Source organism: Ambystoma mexicanum, chromosome 2p, assembly GCF_040938575.1.
Source record: "Ambystoma mexicanum isolate Mex_15411 chromosome 2p, UKY_AmexF1_1, whole genome shotgun sequence".
In the NCBI taxonomy this organism is placed as follows: domain Eukaryota; kingdom Metazoa; phylum Chordata; class Amphibia; order Caudata; family Ambystomatidae; genus Ambystoma; species Ambystoma mexicanum.
This window is the reverse complement of record NC_090923.1, coordinates 972,985,363-973,004,940: the sequence shown is the minus strand read 5'-3', so window position 1 is coordinate 973,004,940 and position 19,578 is coordinate 972,985,363. Positions and strand designations below refer to the sequence as shown.

The following is a 19,578-nucleotide window of genomic DNA, read 5'->3' as shown; positions in this document are numbered from 1 at the left end:
GAGAGGAGCACAGGAATCGGCTGGGCAGTGTGTGAGAGAGAAACTCAGGAGCGTGCAGTTGACTGGAGCGGAGCAGGAGAAAGACACAGTTGGTAAAGCGGAACAGAGTGGAAAAGTGAAAGGAAATATGAGAAAGCGCAAGAAATAAATAAGGAAAGCAACAAAAGGAAAATACGCTAGCGGCGCAGACAAAGTAAAGACATTAAGAAGGTACAAGCGTGCACAAGAAAGCAAGGAAGGTGCAAGTATGCACGAGAAAGCAAGGAAGGTGCAAGTGTGCACGAGAAAGCAAGGAAGGTGCAAGTGTGCATGAGAAGGAAGCAAAGGAAACTGAAGGGGTGCAGGAAGCACCTGAAGGTGAAAGGTTAAAAAAGGAAGAGCAGGGAATGAAGAGAGGGGATAAAGATCAGAGTGGTCGCGCAAGAACCTGGCTTTTTCGAAAGTCTGATGCTACCCTCTGAATGCTTTATATGCGAGAAAGGTGCATCCTAAAAACTGTATATGAGAGAAAGGTACATCCTGACGAGGTGAACTCATGTTTAAAATTAAAAAGGGGGCTGAGCTTGGGGACGGGAACCATGGGAGGCCTGACAAAGTTGAATACTTGTTGGTTTTTGATGCTAAAAGAGTTAAAGCTTGGGGAAGGAAACACCGAGAATCTTGAATGGGAACTGTGTATATTTCTTTTGGCTATGTTTTGAACTTGGACGAGTTAAAGCTTGGGGAATGGAATCCCAAGGAACTTAAGACATTGAAAGTGTTTGAGACTACTGCAAGTACTGTGGAGAATGACTTATGACAGCCCTTTTTGATTGAACTCATTTTTGTGAAACTGACCAACCTACAACTGGTGAGAAGGCCACCTGAAACCAACCTTGGTTTCCTATTTTCTGTTGAACCCCTATATTTTTCTTTTAAGAGACTTTTCTAACCTATTTTGTCAAAGAGTGAGGGCAAGCATAGGTTTAGAAACAGACAGATTTTTACATTGGACTTTCAGACTTTGACGGCCCTTAGAAACATCAGTTAAAAGGACCCATCCCTTTAGTGTTAGGGCCAGTTAGGCATTACACCAACCCAGGAACCTTAGTAAATAAATGTTTTGAAACTAACATCTTTGAGTCTGTGTCTCTCTTGATACCATGCCTGCCTCACACCATCCTTTGATTTATGTGAAGACAGAACATTGACTATTAAAGTTGCATAAAAGAACCGTATACAAAATGTTGAACACTATCGATGCCTTCATCGGAAGCAGAAAAGCTTACTTTGTTGTCTGAATGTGACCAGGGCTCCTAAACTTTACCTGCGACGGACAAAGGAATTGTGTTCCTGCAATGATTCCAAGAAGATAGTGACTACTCCAGAAAGGTGGGCGGGGGGGCACCTTTGGGACAGGGTTAGCAGGAACCCTCTGAAGGTGACCATCACCCCCTTTTGGGGACAGGAAAGCCCCAGACATGTGCACCTAAATGGGATATGTGCGAGCTAAGGTGGTTGATAGCCCTGGAACCCCATTTGTAATGGCTGATACGGTTCTGGCTTCAACTATCCCGAGTCCTGATGTAAAACAGCTGAGGGGAAAAACAGACCAGCCCCTAGGTCCCTGGAGGAACACCATGGAGAGGACCAATCAGGAAAGCAGCTCAGCATAGCATGCTGCGTTCAATTGAGCCGGGAGTCTCAGAGGAGTTGTGGCCGGTCAGAGAGAGATGATGTCAAACGCAGCATTCATGGTTTGCGGTCTGTGCTGCGGGAGTGCAGTGAGGGACACAGGAGGAGTAAGCAGAAGAATCCGGTTCAACGAAGCAAACTAAGAAATTTTGGAGCACCGAGGCAGAGGCCTAGGAGAAGTCTAAGTCGCATCTCTGCAAAAAGCGAATGGGAAAAGAGAGTGATCATTGGCCGATGCAGAACCCAGTTGACGAGTGATATAAGCACCTCTGCGGCAAACAGCCTCCATGCCCCTCCCGGGAAGCCCAGAACAGCAGAAGCAGGTACACAGTAGTTTCAGGAAACCGGGAGGCAGGCAGCAAGACCAGTAAGACGAATGTCGAGCCTGGAGAGGGGTAAGTCGCCATTTTGGTTTTTATTTCCTCAAGGTCAAGCCCTTCGGCAGTCTCAGTTGTCTGACCAGATTTGTGCTGCATTGTGCACAGTGATAGGCGGTGCCCATAATCATATCCTGCCACTTCCTAGCTCAGGTAACTGCTTCGGTCTCCTTTTGGGTTTCGCGAACCCCATAAGCGTGCAGCTCGGGTCTCTGTTCCATGAGTCGGTTTCCTGATTCAGTCGTTGCAGCGTAGATTTCTTTTCCCCCATTGCTACCATGTTTCTAGGAAATTAGCATGCCTGCTGGAACCTGCATCATCCACCCTTGAGGAGGTACATCGTGTAGGGCCTGAATCAACCCCATCTCTAAGTAGCCCGTTAGCTCCACAAATCAGGATGATGAGTTTCTGGAACTCATACCATAGGCTTTAATCGATGCATTATAAAGGCCATCTTGTCTAATCTTATGTTTTCTGATAAAAGTATTGTGCCATAAAATTTTGTTTACAAAATTGAATATCATAAGAGGGATGAAGGCTCCCAAAGTAGCCCAGTTTCAGAACCTATGTAACAATTGTGGTTGGTTTGTTCTTAGATTTTGGGCTATAGAAAAGATATCAGAACAATAGAGCAATTCTCAGAACGAAAACCTCACAAAATGTCATTTCAAAAAGATTTCCCTTTGGTATAAAGCGACAGGTTTGACTACCATGGAAGATTATTGTGAAGGAATTTGTCAATGTTCTTGATGCAGGAGGTGGTGTACAGGGCTATTTAAATTAGCTCTACTTTTGCTTCAGACACAGAAAATTCAAGCACTTGCACTATAATCAGCTCCCCATTCTGAAAGTTGTGGGATCATAGGGCAAGCCACCAAGGGATTACACGTCTTGGTGGTTAGGTGGCTCTACAACAGAAGCACAGACAACGGTTACTCACTATTCCAATGTTGAGGGATGGAAGTATACTTCATCCACCCATCTTTGAGCCTTTGCATCCGACAACAATATGAAATTCTATTCTGAATAATACACTTGTGAACTGAAAAGCAGAATGTTTTTTGTAGTGGCTCTTCACATTTATAAGCTATCCTCTTTTGATGACATGGGATTAGGCAATCTATCCAGATATATCAGCACAATCACACACTTGTATGGCTCCAACTATTGGCTAAATTATCCCCAGTCGCTTCAGGGATTTTAGGCTGTGGATTTTGAAATTGCAAAAGATGATGGATGTGAATCAAGCAGGTGACATAATCATACTCTAGTACATACCCCTTTTATGCATGGAATGTCAAAAGTTCTAGAGACAACTTGCTATTTTGTGAGAAAACATGTTGGAAACTAAAATGGTACATAGGAGTCCAAAGATGACTGAGCAACAGGGAAAATAAATATATCAATGGAGGGAGAAGAGCTGCGGAGAAGTACTCAGTGTGATAGTGGCAATTGGCAATTCTTTGTTAAGTGAATAATCGAGTGAGAGACCCACAAGGGCAGGCAGATGTGAGAATTTGAGGACAGAGTAGGGCTTTTGCTGTGCTACATGTGCACTGGAGAATTGCAAGGCTATGAGAGGTCTGTCTGCTGGGGGATTACAAGGGTTCAGAGCTTTAGCAGTGTTCCTGATGCAATAGGGCAGTATGAGACTACAGAAGCCAGGGAAAGCACAGCGCCCCAGTTCCACTCAAGTTAGCTATGGTGCCACATTCTGTACTGCCTGTGACATACCTTTGATACCCTGGAGGCACCGTTCGATAGCCTGGACACAACTCTGGCAGGTCATCTGCACAGCAAACTCCAGCTGTAAAGAGACAATTCACATAACTGTTCAACAATAGGAAAAACCAAACAAGCTCTTTCATTGGGAAACACACTAGACTTTGGCCATTAAGTGGGGTGACACGATGCTTAATCATATGAAAGGTCTTTCTGACACCACCAGTCTGATACAGCTGTGAACCACATTGCCTGTGCCCTTGGTCCACTATGGCAGCACTGCCTTCCTTTGCATGTGCCCTGGGCTTGTTAATCACCCTTCTGCCTTTGGATCCTCTTAAATCCCCCAATTTGTGCCAAGTCTTGTGCCTTATCGAAACCATGAACAACACATGCCTCATTATTTCGGTCCATTGAGATCCAACAAAACCTGCTGCATTCTATCCTGTGTCAGTGTCATTCACCATGTCCCCAATGATCCTACATTCTACTCTGGGCTTCTCCAGGTAACCCAACCCTGGCCCCAGAGCCCCTTCATAGGCCTTTTCATGCCCATGTTGGTAACCAGTTGTGAGTTTTGCAGTAAGCACTCAAGAAGCAGGAGTGACAGGAGCTTAGCAAGCACCCAGTTCAATTTTCTGCACAAAGACTGAAACCATACTCTTCGTCTGGTTTCTGGTCAGTAGCATAACACCTCTTGTTGGATAATGTGGATGGCACAACTAAGCATGTATGTTCACATTAGCATTCATATACAAAACATAATCACATCTATGTGCAAAGAAGAAGCTTAATAGGAACTAAGGAAACTGGTGAAACATGTGTAATGCGTTTGGGATTTAGTTGTTCCTTTATACATGTGCAGTTTGTTTGTGCACTTTTCCTATAGGTGTTTTTCACAGATTTTTTTTAAATATAGATGTTTTTAGTTGGGTTTTGGGTGGGGTAGAGCAGAGATTTGGGGTGCATGTCCCCCCCGTCCCCCTTTTAAAAAAATAGATCAGTGAAAAACATATACAGGAAAAGTGCATGAACAAAGTGCACACAAATAAAGGAACAACGAAATGCAAACCTAACCAAAACATAAAATAACACCTTTTTAAAAGATTTATGGAGGTAAGAATGAACCGACCAGGGATGGCCAGCCTGATAAAAGAAACAACTATTTCCTCACTATTTACATATTGAATAGGGGAAGACAGCAAGAGCTTACCTATAGTTCACAATGTACACTACTGTGGGCAGAGGTATGTATCCAGTCACTAGCAGAGACCAAGAGCAAGTTGCAATGCAATCTGAATGCAATATATGCAATCTTGAGAATGTAATTCATTGTTTCACTGGCAACCAGGGAAGTCACTGCCTGAGGGTTGCCTTATGTATGTATTATGTGTGAAGGAGTCAGTGTCCTCACCCCATCCTGGAAGCGTGTACCGCCTTCCCATAATCACATAAGTCTTCCTCCGAGCTCATACTCCACCCCCCACACAATCAATGGATTAGAAACCCAGCAATTATTGATTAAAGGTAGGTCACTTCTAACCTTTCCCCAATGCCAGTGCCCCAGTTCTAGGTGAGGTCAGTGGCAGACCCCCTCAAACCTCAAACAGAACATCAGAACCAGAGATCCAGTAAGGACTTTTTTACAATTATTTATTGAGTCTCAAATCTGTGTAACAATGCGGTATCGGAACTAGAGGGCAGGGCTTCCTCTTGTGAACTTGCTTACTAGTTTGAGTCTGGGGATCCCAAAGACACAACCCCCTAAAACACTTAGGATCTTTTGGACCCAGTGGTCCTAAGAGGGGCTGGAAACTTCAGCCTAATTCCAAAATGGTCACCGGGCCATTTAAAGCTTTGGAGTTACACACTGAACCAACAGGTGAACCAGATTTCCCAATTAAACCTATGAACCTATCAGTGAGACTAAAAGAAATAGCTCACAGGCATAACCAATACCAAGCCTCGATAGGAAAACCGTTTTTCACCGGTTTGTGCCTGGGTTGCGTGGGTGCGTCGCGATCGGCTGTTGGCCCCTGTGTGGAGTTTAACATTTTCAGGTATCTTGGTACCTTATCCTGACTGGGATTATTGTATTACTTGCACGCGTCTTAACTACATCCTTTTCTTAACACAGCATTATGTCTGCTGTCATTGCACGCTTAGACAATATGTGTAATTCCAGAACAACTATCCTTACACAGAATGTCATAGGGCCCTGCAGCAGAAAGACACGGAACCATTCCTGTGAGTTTTATGAGGCACCCAATTTAGAGATCTCAAAAGTGTCCGGAGACTCCTCATTACAGACTACAGAAATTATTAAGGATTTATTAAAGAGGCTATTGACATAAAGAGTCCTAGCACCAGGGCATTAACACCAGAACTCGAAGTACTGCAGCAATCCCACACGTCTAACACCTGTATTATGGATACTTTGCTCCTTGGAAATGTATCACCAGGTGAAAATGAACCCTGATTAACCATCCTGCACTCACTTAAGCACAATACACTCAATAATTGTCAGCTGTATTCTAGTACATCAGACATTACTGTTAATGGTACATCAGACATTACTGTTAATGGTTCTACTCAGGAATCGTATCTTAACATATCTTTGAATAATACACGCTCCCTCGTCCAACATGGAGTCAGGATTGCAGACCATCTGGTTAGATTCAGGCCAGATACGTTTGCCATAACTGAGACGTGGCTCCATGAGGTAGCCCATATGGAACCCTGTCGGGCCCTCCTGCCCGGCTATAAGATGTTCAGGTCCGACCGAACCGGGCAGAGAGCCAGAGTGTTCGCTCTTATTGTCAAGGAACACCTGGATTCCCACCCAATCCCCTACCTCCACACAACATCTTTTTACAGCTTTCCTCACATCAAACACTTGTTTATTGCTAATCTGTCTGTGGTACACTTTCCCGGCTACATCCTTAAAATCAATATTACTTTTACATGCTCTGCCCAGCCATGCAGGACACACTCTAGTGTTGGGCTTGCGACCCCTTAGCATCTCAAAAGGTGAAACTCATGTTGTAGAATGCGGGGTGAATCTATGTGCCACCACGGCATCGCCAACCACCCCTTTCCAATCACTATTGTTTGCTAGCGGACACCTGCTACTATTCTTTATTACTTTGTTGAACCTCTCAACTATACCACTGGTTTGTGGGTGATTAATAGAACTTGTTCTATGTTCCACACCATTGTCTTTGAGAAAAGATTTCATCTCTTCTGAGACCAACTGCACTCCGTTGTCGGTAACAATGGTGGTAGGATAACCTTCCCGTTTGAATATCTTCTCCAGAAATGAAATTATGTCCTTTGAACACATATTCTGTACCCATTCAATCTCCACCCACCTGGAAAACGTGTCTATTAGTACTATGCAAAACTTCAACATACCATGGCTTCTTACAAGACCTACAATATTCAACCCAACACAGTCCCACGGGATGGTAGGTATGGATGTTATGGTCATGGGTTCCTGTCTAGCAACATACCCTTTGGTGGACTCCTCACAAGTACAGCAATCTCTAATCAATCTTTCAATTTCTAAATCTACTCCAGGCCACCAGAAATCTTGCCGTACAAAATGTTTCGTCTTGGTCATACCTAGATGACCTTCATGTGCTATCTGCAGTATTTTCTTTCCAACTCCAACCGGGGGATATAATTCCCACTCCTCAATACTAAAACTTTGTTGATATGCAATTTATCGAATACATGTCTCACGGCATCAGGGAGTTCACCCTTGTTAATGTCATTACCTCTTGCTCCACTTTCTAATCGTTCTTTCACCATTTTGATAATTCGATCTGACTCTATGGCTTTCACCCAATCATCTTCCGATGCCATTTCTTGGTGCACATACAATACCTGTTCTTCATCACTCTCCTCACTCTCCTCACTCTCCTCATCATCATCCACATCCTCAACAAAATTGGTCAATCTCGACAAACAATCAGCAGAATTATTTTTACCCCAGGAATTCATTATACATCCCAGTTGTACTCCTGCAGACTAGACACCCATTTCCTAATTCTGGATGATACCTTATCAAGACCTTTTGTCGTGAGAACCTCTTTAAGTGGCATATGGTCAGATCTCACTTCAATCGCCCATTTGACAGCAAGTAATTCCTTTTCAATAGTGGAATAGTTACATTCCGCTTCCCTCAGTAGTCTTGAAGCAAATGCTATCGGATACTCTATGCCGCCTTCCATCTGTGATAAAACCGCTCCTAAACCAAGATTACTGCATCAGTGGTGAGAGTACCACTTTTATTAGGATCAAATGATTTTAATGTGGGAGCATTATTCAAATCAATCTTTAACTCATTTTCACAACATTCATTACAAACAAACCTCACATTCTTCTTAACTAGTTTCCTCATGTGGAACGTCTTACTCGCTAAACCAGGAATACATGTTGCGTAGTACTCAACCATGTCCAAAAATGAAATTAGTTTATCCTTACTATCTGGACTGGGAAAGTTTATAATAGTGTTAACCAACCCTTCCTTAAGTTTAATGCCTTTATCTGAAACCTCATGACTCAGATATTCAATGCTAGATCTGTTAAACTTACACTTTTCCTTACTGAGTGTGAGACCAGCCTTCTAAATTCTACCATCATGTTTTTTATCCTTACCATAAACTAATACATCATCCTGAAAGCATAATACACCTTGCATTTGATGGAACAACTGATAAATTACACGCTGGAAAACAGCAGCAGCAGATACAAGCCCAAATGGCATCCTCCTACAACGAAATAAGCCCTCTGTGGTTATAAAGGCAGTGATATTCCTGGACAAAGGATGCAACATTATCTGGTGATATGCAGATCTCAAATCTAGAGTAGTCATTATTTTAGCATACTTAATTGTTCCCAGCATTTCGGTTATATTAGGCAAAGGATGCCTATCTCTTGTTCACACTCCTGAGATCTATACACTGTACAGTTAAGACTATCACTAAAGGCGAAACCCATTCAATGATACCTTCTGCTTCCATTGTTTCAAGTTCTTGTTTTACCGCTGATTTTATTGCCAAAACACTGGTCTTACTTTCTGTACTATTGGAATGGTATCATGCTTTTAACTTAATTTTGTGCTGAAGATTCTTTAGAACTCCTAGTTCTTCTCTAAACACCGAGTGTTGGTTTAAAGATTTATTGATATTCTCTTGGTCGACTGCATACACCGTTTCCTCTGCACTGGGATCCAATTTTATTTTTAATCTGGCTTGATGAGACCAGCTTAAGAGTGGTTACATTCCTTTTATCGTGACACACACCTTTCCTTTAGCCGATCTGTCCTCAAACTTCATCATGGACCAAAACCAACTGGCCAATTCAATGCGTTTACCTCCATACGCAACTGGTCTGATATCAACTTCATTTAATTTGGCATTAGCTTGAAATTCTTTTTCAAATAAAAACTTGGGTAATAAGGTATATTTAGCACCTGAGTGAATTACCATACTTAATGTTTTTTTTATCCACTTCTATTACTGCCATGGGCTTCTCTATGTCAGCATCATCATCTTCAGTTATGCTGAGCAGTGAACCTCCAACTGCAAAGGTGCATTCTTCCAAACCCTCACAGAGTTCATCAGCATACTCCATTTTCTCCAATTTGGTTCAGCAGCATTTGGTGAAATGTCCCATCTTATTGCACCTCTTGCACAATTCTTTGATTCCCAGACCTTTCTCATTACTTGCCTAATGGTGAATACTGTCACACCTGTAGCATCTCCGTTTATCACTGGCTTCTTTCCTCTCCTTGAACCTAGAAGATTTCTTCACATATGTCAAGTCTTTCTTGGCCATTTTTTCCTTTTTGCCGGGTCTTTTCCTTGAATCGCCAGGTGTTACTTGCGATAATTCTCCTTTCTTATTTTCACACTCTACTAGTTTTTCTAGTTCCTTCACACATCTGTTGGTGTGTTCCACCTCTTTTGCAACTCTGAGGACCTCTTCTAAGGTTGGATCTCCTTTGGCCCACAATGCTTCCCTCACTTTGCTATCTCTGCATTCGTGCATAAATTGATTGTGGAGTCGTTCACTTAAATTGTTGCCAAACTCGCATGACGTAGTCAAACCACGTATAGCTGTAACAAACTGTTCCACAGATTCACCATCCTTTTGTTTGCGCTTCCCAAAATTATATCTTTCAACAACGACATTTACGGACTTCTCATAATGCAAGTCTAACATCTTTATACATTTTTCATATTCTGTAAGACCAGATACAAGTTCATCAGATAATGCAAGCAGATTCTCAAACTGCACCTTTCCATAGTTGCCTAAGTAGTGAATAAGCAAACACTTTTTCCATTCGCTAGAGAAATTGATGCCATGAGCTGCAAATATATAGTGATCAAAGTGTTTTTTTTCCATCGTTTCCATGGTACCATGGGCTCACCTTTCGCGTCTAGAAAATAGTTTGGGGGCGGTATGCCTTGCATGATGGATTGCTAAATAATGTAGTTAAAGATAATTAGTTGGCACCACAATGTTTCGCTATTTGAACTGCTGTTATTTCCATAGTTCTTTCATAAAATTGCTTTTCAACCACCCAAATATAACTGCTTAATTCTTTCACAGGTATTCATGCTGATGAATAGGTTTTGTTTACTGTGCTTGTTGTGCTTAGTTGATGGTTGAATCTGAATGTTTGCGTGAATTGACATCCACCTTAATAAATTGCAATTATAATAATTCTTTCCTCCTCTGTGCATAAATATTTTCTCCACTGTGCACTGTATTCGTTACATTGATGCATTAGTAATCGTTACGCTGTCTATGCCGGCACGTTGTATCATGCAAGCTTGCGCATGGAATAGATACGCTGCTGTATCTTGTTGCCGGCAATGAATTACATATTCTAAAGCCATGTGCACATTAACACATAATTGGGTTTCCAATTTGTTCAAACACGCATTAAATATGTCCGGACGAAAATGCTTTTAAATGAGTGCGGTTTTGTTTCAGGCCGAGTTACGATGCGCGACTTACTTCATTATCCAGAGTAGCTTAATTTCACTTTTCTCCGTTACATGCGCTTATCTCCGGATGCAAGAACGACTCCTACTGTGCCTTCTTCACAGGTTTATTTCTTTGCACTTGGGATAGATGATTTGTTTCTTGATAGAAATGCTGCACTGCACGTAGTGGAGTCCTGTAGATGAACAGCTACTTAGTGAGCTGCTGTTCATGGAAATATCCCATCCTCGTTGCCACTGTAAAAATGCTCTTCACACATTAGGTATAACTCGGAGATGTTTGAGCATTAGAGTAAGCCCATCGGTCACATCAAGACACAACAAGCAACTGACTCTTTTCTGTGCATCATTCCCCAGGCCATCTACATTCCAACTTCTATATTCCACTATACCAGATTCCATATACCAGAGTGCGATAGCTAATTGTATCTAATGAATGTAAAGATCACAGTGGATACTGAAACAGTGTGCAATACTATGGTGAAATACTATACTAGATCCTTTGGAGTCCTTTAATGATCCTACCAACCTGGTATCACATTTGCTACATGCCATTTCAAGTACTATTAACTCCCTGGCACCAGAAGAAAATGTAAATGATCAAACCAGAGACCATCAAGAACTCTTGGTTTGGTGATGACATCATTCAGGTCAGAAAACAGAGAAGAGTCTCGGAACAGGAATTGAGGAAAATCCCTATCCCGTACTCTGACTGCTTATAAGGAATCGGTGCAAAAATTAAAACGTGTTATTACTGAAGCCAAATCCAAGGACTTTCAACACCAGAATCAATCACGCCAGGTCAAGCTCTTGAAAGGGATTGAGGATAAAGCTCCAGCTCCCCCCACCCCCCATTTAGTAGCCAGGAATGCAGCCTGGTGTCAGGAATTACGAGAAGAGTTTGCAAGTAACATTGTTGGCTATCAACAGGCAATTACACCTCGACAACACTGCCTCAAGGGTTCCACCTTGGATACAGGATCTTTGTACACTCCAGTTAACTCTACTGCTATCTCCATTCTTCCCGAGTTTGAACTGAGACAATGTACTGAACTGGAAATCTTCAGGACAGTTTTTAACATGAAACCAGCTCCCTGCATTGGAGATGTCTGCCCAGCAAACATTTTCAAAGGGTCCCTGGACATGCAAGTTCCTTGGATCACAAAGATTGTGACTGCTTCCTTTAGAGACAGTGTAGTTCCCTCTGCCCTGAAGGAAGCTTGGATCATCCCACTGCTAAAGAAAAGTAGCTTGGACCCCTCCTTGGCAAAACAACTACTGCCCCCATCACAAATGACCCATACCTTCTCAAAATCCATACCTGCAGCTCAAGGAATCTGTAGAAACTAACAACACCTTAGGTACCTGACAATCGGATCCAAAAAATGGTACGGAGACAGCACTATTGGATCTTAAGTCTAATATCACCATTGTGTTCATTTTATTGAACCTCTCAGCGGCCTTAGATTTGGTGGTCCACAAACGTCTCATGAATAAGCTTAAAGGGTACGGCATACTGCTCAGAGATGGGTGCCCAGTGGATTGAATTCTTCCTGGGCCCCAGAACTTTAAGGGTAGTGATTGAGAGAGCTCAAGCGTCCCCCATTATTAACACCTGTGGAGTGCCACATGGCGCATGTTTGTCGCACACTCTATTCAATATATACATCAGGCCTTTTCTCGACCGCTTGGATAATCTGGGTGTACAGTACACTTATTATGCTGATGACACCCAGATTCTTCTTGAATTGTCGGTTAATCACTGTAAGGAAGGCATGGTATCAACAGTAAGACAGACAAGCGACCACATTTCAAGGGTGCTTATTGGACTTCAAAAAGGTTTGAGAAGTGCCTATCTAATCCTACATCTACAGATGGGAGCAAGCTACCACCAACAAAAAATAATAACGAAGTCCTAATGGTGTCTTGTCAAAATAAAAGGGCCTATACTAATAAACATATTGCCAATCATTACCTCTAAATACAAATAGTGTGGGAAACAATGTTTGTTTATTTATTTGTTACATGCCCAAATCCAAGGGTATGACAGCGTAGGTTACTTAAGAGGTTGACTTATTCCAATCTTAGGAGGCTGGTTACATACAAACATTTAGTTACAACAGATTCAGAGACATTGATGGCTTTGGTTAAGATCTTAATCGAATTTGTCAAAGAGCCAGGTTTTGATCATTTTCTTGAAACGCTGGTGTGATTGCTCATTTCTAATGTGAGCCGGTAGTGTGTTGGTGCCCCTACTGAGAAGCTAGAGCCTCCCTCCCTTTTACGTTTGTATCGTGGAACGTTCAGGAATGTGCTAGAACAAGATCTTAGCGGGCGCGTGGACACCTTTATTTTGTTGTTCAGATAGATGGGGGCATCATTCATGATACATTTTTTATTTTTATTGTATATAGTTTGCAAGAAACCTTTACAAAAAAAGAGACTTTAAGAAGTAAAAAGACATTCATTACATTTAAATTTCAATTATACTAATAAGCATTAAAACATAGATCCAATTTCCAGTTAGAATTTCCGGAGAATAAGGGACAAATTTAAATTTAGATTTGGAAGGTTCAATGCGAAGTTCAGTGCATCATTCAAAAATATACCGACATTAAAATTTTAAAATTTTCAAAATTCTAATAGAAATAAACCTGCAGTGAAAAAAAAACATTTCATAAAGACAAGCATAATCATAACAGGCATAATCATAGCAACGGGGCATATAAATCTAAAGCTTTGATAAAACCAGCCACAGCAAGTCCATCCTTAATATTTGAAATAGAGAGACACTGTGACCAGATAAGATTGTCCGCCCCCATTTGCCCCATTACATTAAAACAACCTAAATATTTGTCCCTTAAAGATGTCAAAGCAGTACAGTCTAAAAAGAGATGCCGAGCAGTTTCAATCACCCCCAGAGTTTTGCAAAAACGACAGATAGGATCTAAATCAGAAAACTCCTTCCTTTTATGTAGAACTTCCCGAGTCGGAAGGAGATTCCATCTGAGTTTAATGAGAAGGGAGCGATAATATCTGTTGGGAAATTGATTCAGAATAAAAGACAGCAGGCCTCTTTTCTTATGGTCAAATTGTAAATCTCTCAAAGAGGAATACGAATGTAATTTTTCAATAGTGTTACTCCAGTCATGACTGAAGAGACACTCCTTGACCTTGTTGGGATTCGTTAGTAGGGTGTCCCTATCAGACGAAATATCCAGCAAGGTCTTGTCACAGAGATCACTAAAAGCGTTAAGATATACATTCTGGACTAGAGGTCCCTGAGAAGAAATCATGTGGCCCAAATCAGCATATAGAGTATCAGGTTTAGGAGAGAGCAAAGCTGAAAAAAGTGAAAGAACCCTCCAGAGAATCCTGGCTCGGAATGAGACTAACCCTAGTTCATATCGAATAGCCACTGTTGGAATGGAATTTGGCAGTTTCAGAATTTTCCTCCAATAGATACCCTCTAGAGAGTCCCAGAAAATCAAAAGTGCCGAGTAGTGGAGTTCCATTCCATACAGAAGCTTTGGAGTAACCTTACCCTTAAAGAAATCTACTACAGGCTTAAGGGAGAACATGCCATATTTATTGTCTAGTCTAAGGGATTGGGAGATGAGTGGGAGCAATTTGTGTCTAAGAAATCGTCTAAGTTCGATCGCTGAGGGTTGGGCCAAAATCAAATAACCAAGATAGACTATTTTATTTGCTCTGATTATATTTTCACCACCTATTTTCCATACTTTGTTATTCCCCATTCTCCCCTTTGAGAAGACCATAGTACGGGTTTTGCTCGGGTTAATCTTAAACCCATTAAGAGTGACATATTCTTCAAATTTGCAAATGAGCCTCTGCAGGCCCACTTTAGTTTAGTCAAAAAGAAGAAAATCGTCGGCATAAGCCAACCATGAGAGCCTCATATCCCCTAGTTTAGCACTCACCATGCCTGCATTTCTCAGAAAGTCATCAACATCAGCCATATAGAGGATAAAGAGACAGGGAGGTAACGAGCAACCCTGTCTCACCCCAATACGTGTCCTTATCCTTCTGGAGAGGGTTCCTGCCAGGTGAAGCCTGATATGGACCCCAGAATTTTCATACATAGCCATGATAAAGAGTTAAAAGCCCGGCCGGAATCCCCCATTTAGTTAATTTTTCCCATAGTCTAGACCTGGTAACCAGGTCGAATGCATTTGACAGGTCGATGGACGCAACGTAAAGAGAGCCATCATATTTACCCCAGGGGGAAGTCTGCAGGGCGCTGAGAATAAGAACATTGAGATTAGTTGAGTGGCCTGTCCTAAAGCCTGTTTGATGTTTGGGGAGAATATGATTTTCCCTGATCCAAACGTTAAGGTGTGAGAGCAACAAGGAGGCAAAAAGCTTGCAATCCACATCAATAAGCGAGATAGGCCTATAATTTTTGACCTCGTTACGCAAGCCTCTTTTAAAGATTGGTACAATATGAGCAGTTTGCCAACTAATGGGTACCTTCCCAGAGTTAACGACATCTTGAAAGAGCAAAGAAAGAAGGTTAGCCCAGAGATCTGGCTCAGCTTTAAATGTATTGTTAGTGAGGCCATTAGGCCCCGGAGCCCTAGATTTCTTGGCTTTGGAGATGAGTCCTAGTACTGTCTCGGAATCAGTAGGAGGCTTCCACGAGTCCCTAGAGGGGTTGTTCCCCAGCAGACAGGAAACTAATCCCTCACCCCCAATGTCAAAGAGTTTAGTGTAGTGCTCAACCCATTGAACCTCAGGGATGGCATTCAGCTGGTCGGCCACCGCTGCATTGTCTAAGCTATATACCGTAACCCAAAATGCCCTCAGATCTCGTTTTATGAGCACTGCAAGCATATGCTCTGCGTCATTTTGTAGCATAGTAGCTTTTCTAGACTTACAATAATTTTTATATTTTTGGCGAATAGTTTTAATTTTTGTTTTTTTGTCAGCCCATTCAAGATCTAGGGCTTGTATATCTCTAATGAGTTTCCTAGTGAGACCCTTTACATTGGCCAATTCTTGGTCAAATCTATGAGGGTGAGATAATTTAGAAACGCCTTTCCTGAGCTGGCCATGAATACTACACTGGAGAGCATTGAGAAAGCTATCAAAATGAACTGTATTAGAAACTGCTCATTTCCAACTGAGAGAAGTATGGTTAAAAGAAATAATCAGTTTACGATTAAGTACACTGATATTAAGAGGAGTCCAACGTACCCCTGCCCCTTGTCCCACAGTTTGGAGATGGGTAGGGCCCCCCACGGGCAAAAACTTAGTGGGGAAGGGACAGAGAAATGAGACCCGGAGGATACCATGATCACTCCATGAATTGAAAGAAACCGCAACATTAGAGGAGAAAGGAATAAGAGAGTGATCTACAAACACTTAATCTAAGGTAGATATTGAGGATCTACGCCATGCGGGACGAGGTAAATTAATAGCGTCATAAAAACCATTGAGACAAGTTAGACCCACTGAATCCAAGGCGAGATTCCAACGGCGACCCTGTGCGAATTTCAGGCCTAGGCGAGAATCATCCTCCAGAGCCAATCCCAAGTCGTCATATTTGGATTCGGAAGAGATGGAGCAATCCGAATTAAGATCACCTGCCAGGATCAGTTTACCCCTGGGGTACAAAGATCTCCAAGAAAGAAGCATATCCGTTAACTCTTGCAGAAACGGCTCAAGAGGAGAGATTCCCTTGTGCCAGTATACATTAACCAAAAGTAGAATAACCGTTAAATCAAGAGAGAACACCTCCAGGGCCAATATACCAAAAGGCGTGTCCACAAGCACCTTAGTCCTAAAACCTAAAGAAGTTCTTAATCCTATAAGAAGACCACCCGACGGCCTCCCTCGCAAGCTGGGTTTAGCATTTTGAGAAAAGATATCAAACCCATCTAAAACGGGAGTTGAGAGCATCCAGGTTTCTTGGAGAAAGAAACAATGTGAAGCCCTAATCAGAGTGACAGTGTCTAAGTTCGTAAAGAGGTGAGAATTACCTCTAGAATTCCAGGAGAGAAACCCAAAGCTATTCACGGGAGGAACATCTGGAGAGAGTTCTGAATTAATCAGAGGGGCTCATTTCCACAGACCTGCGGTAACCTGTGCCCAGTTACGAATGTTTCCATTTCATTTGGGTATAAATTGCCTGCGTTGGGGCTGTGGGGTTCTTTCCGGATGATATAGCATAGTGAGATTACCCCTATATTCTGCACCCCCTCCATTGTTACTGGAGAACTGAGTGGGTTCCAGTAAATCTGCTTCAAAGCCAAGTTGCTTTAATCCTTCCCTATGCCCCATGATCAAGTCCAGAACCACTCTTGATTTAAGAATGATATTACTTACATCTACCTGATCCTGAATGGGAAAGAAAATGCTATCCATGTCATAGCTAGAGATGAGCGAGAGAAGTTGATGAAAAATCTTTAAAATATTACCACGATTTAAACAGATTGGCGTATCTTGACCCCAGAGGCTGGTAAGCTGTATAATGTCACGAAGAACTTTCGATTCTGATAAGTCAGGTAGAGAATCAGAGATCTTTTTAGTAAACTGAGTTAAAGAATCAACCGCCAAGTCAGGGCCCCTAGCACCTCTTAGTATAGTCCTATTTTGAATAACATTTGGACCCACAGGAAATCTTTCACATAACTTGAAAGGAGTGTTGTAATGAACAGAGTCGGGCCCAGAGGGGACACCTTCACGGCCCATAGTCGGGCCTGCAATAGGCAAACTTAAAGAGGATGGGTTAAAAGAGAGAGGGGCAGACGAATCCTTCTGTAGTTGAACTCCTGTGCCACCGTCCCTCGTTATAAGCTCAATATTAGCAGAAGGACCCTCAGTAACAGAAATGAGGGATGGCACCAAAGGTAGGGGCGGGGTAGAAGAAGCCCCATCCTGGGACGGGCATATATTAGGCTTAGGCACTGCCCCACATACAGTTTTAGGAAGCAGTATCTCCCGGAATAAGTGTTTGACCATATCAATGTTAACCAAGTTTGCTGTAATCGTTGGCAGAGTAGTCTCTGAACGGCTCTGATCTATCCCTGATATGCAATTAGAAGGAATAATAGGGAGTACTGCAGCAGAAGAGGAATCCTTTGCAATGATATTGGTGGTTAGCACCGTAGAGGCATTGATGGAGGTCGGCTCTAGTGGAGTTGGAGCTGTTATCAAAGTACTAGAAGCCACAGAGTCCACTGCCCCCTCAATATTAGGTCCCACTATTAGAGAAGGAGTGTTGTTAGTCGAGGGACCATCGGCCAAACCATCCGGTAAGGGAGATAGAGCTGCTGTAGTGGGAAGTAAGTCAGCAGTGGCCGCAGTAGCCACCATAGTAGGAATAGGGGTCAGAGAAACCACTGGTTCAACAGAATTCCCGGTCCCCTTTGGAACGGGAGTCGTAGATGAGGAAGCTAAAGTATTTGCCAGGAAGAGATTTTTGAAAAATTGGTTCGTATATGAATTTAGATTTTTCACGTTCTTCTGATTTTTAGATTTCTTCATTTGCTGAGTAATTTTCCTTTTCCTTCCTATACAGGGCAAAACTTTTTGATGTAAAATTTATTTGATGGGTTCAGTGGAAACAGATGGATTCTCTAAAGTCGGAATAGATATGAATTCCGATGAAGAGGCGGTAAGGGCACCTTTAGAAGTATCTACTGGTTCTAAAGACCTACCCGCAAGGGGAAGACCTTGAACAATAAGATTAGGAAGCGGACCAACCGATTCCTCTTGAACTTTCTCCTCCATAAGTACCATAGTGAGTTTGGTGTGAGGGGTAAGATGTACTGCCTTCGATCCAGTGACCTCTCGCATACCCTCAGGAATAGTTGTCAAAATCATAGATGGATGGCTACAGAAATCCAAAGCTGGGCCTTGAGGGACCGTAGGAGCCAGACCCTTAACTAAAACTACATCTTGTATACTTGGCGTGGTAGCAGTGAGCCCTTTATGTACGATATGTGCTTCAGACGGTAGTTGATTAGGAGAGATTGGGTCAGGACCGTGTGTGGTCAAAAGTGGATGTTCTTCCTTAATAATTTTAACTAACTCTTCAAATCTGTCAAGGCCCTCTAACCTAGAATAGATTTCCGATAGGAGGAGAGAGTGAGATCTGACCTCAGACCATATATTATCATACAAACTCACAAAGGAACTCAGAACCATATTAAGAGCCGAGATAGTAGGTTGAGAAAGTTTAATTCTTTCATCTGCCTCTTTAAGAGTATGATGTAAGATAGATTTGCTGCCCTGATCCTTTTTTGAGTCTGGGAGTAGACCCCTTTCTTTCAACCAATTTTGTTTCTCTGTGTATTCATCAATAAAATTGATGAGATCAGAAGGAGAGCCTGCAAAGGAATCATCACAGATTTGCTGGGTGACATTATTTGTATTATTACAATTGGGGCCCAGATGACTATCAGCAATTGCCTTGTCTGTACATTCTATAATGCTGATATCGTCAATATCCTGAGCTAAAGGGTCTCCAATCTCCAATTTCTTAGCTACATCGACTAGATTAGTGTGGTCTAATGAAGACACTGTTGGAAGTGAGTGTAGAGATTTAACAAGGCTACTAGATGTAGTCCTCTTTCCAAAGAAGTGTGAAATATTTTTCCCTTGAATTGGTTTCCCTAGGGTACCCAGATTGGATTTTGTTTTGAGGATGGGATTATGGGTTTTGTTGAATGGAGTTTTGAACAAATTAGGTATAGACTTCCCTGTAGGAGTGTATGGAGTTCCAGCCACATTAGTAGACAGATTGACATGAATAGTCGAAG

At 42.2% G+C, this 19,578-nt stretch overlaps 1 protein-coding gene across 6 annotated transcripts in view; it reads right to left on the bottom strand.

Annotated features, from left to right (window-relative positions):
* CCS (copper chaperone for superoxide dismutase) overlaps positions 1 to 19,578 on the bottom strand; it is a 928,930-nt gene that overhangs the window by 589,640 nt on the left and 319,712 nt on the right. For all 6 annotated transcript variants that reach the window (XM_069644778.1, XM_069644780.1, XM_069644782.1 and 3 more), the window contains one exon: positions 3,786 to 3,858. In XM_069644778.1, coding sequence (XP_069500879.1) covers positions 3,786 to 3,858 — 73 coding nt within the window. The remainder of the gene's footprint in view (positions 1 to 3,785; positions 3,859 to 19,578) is intronic.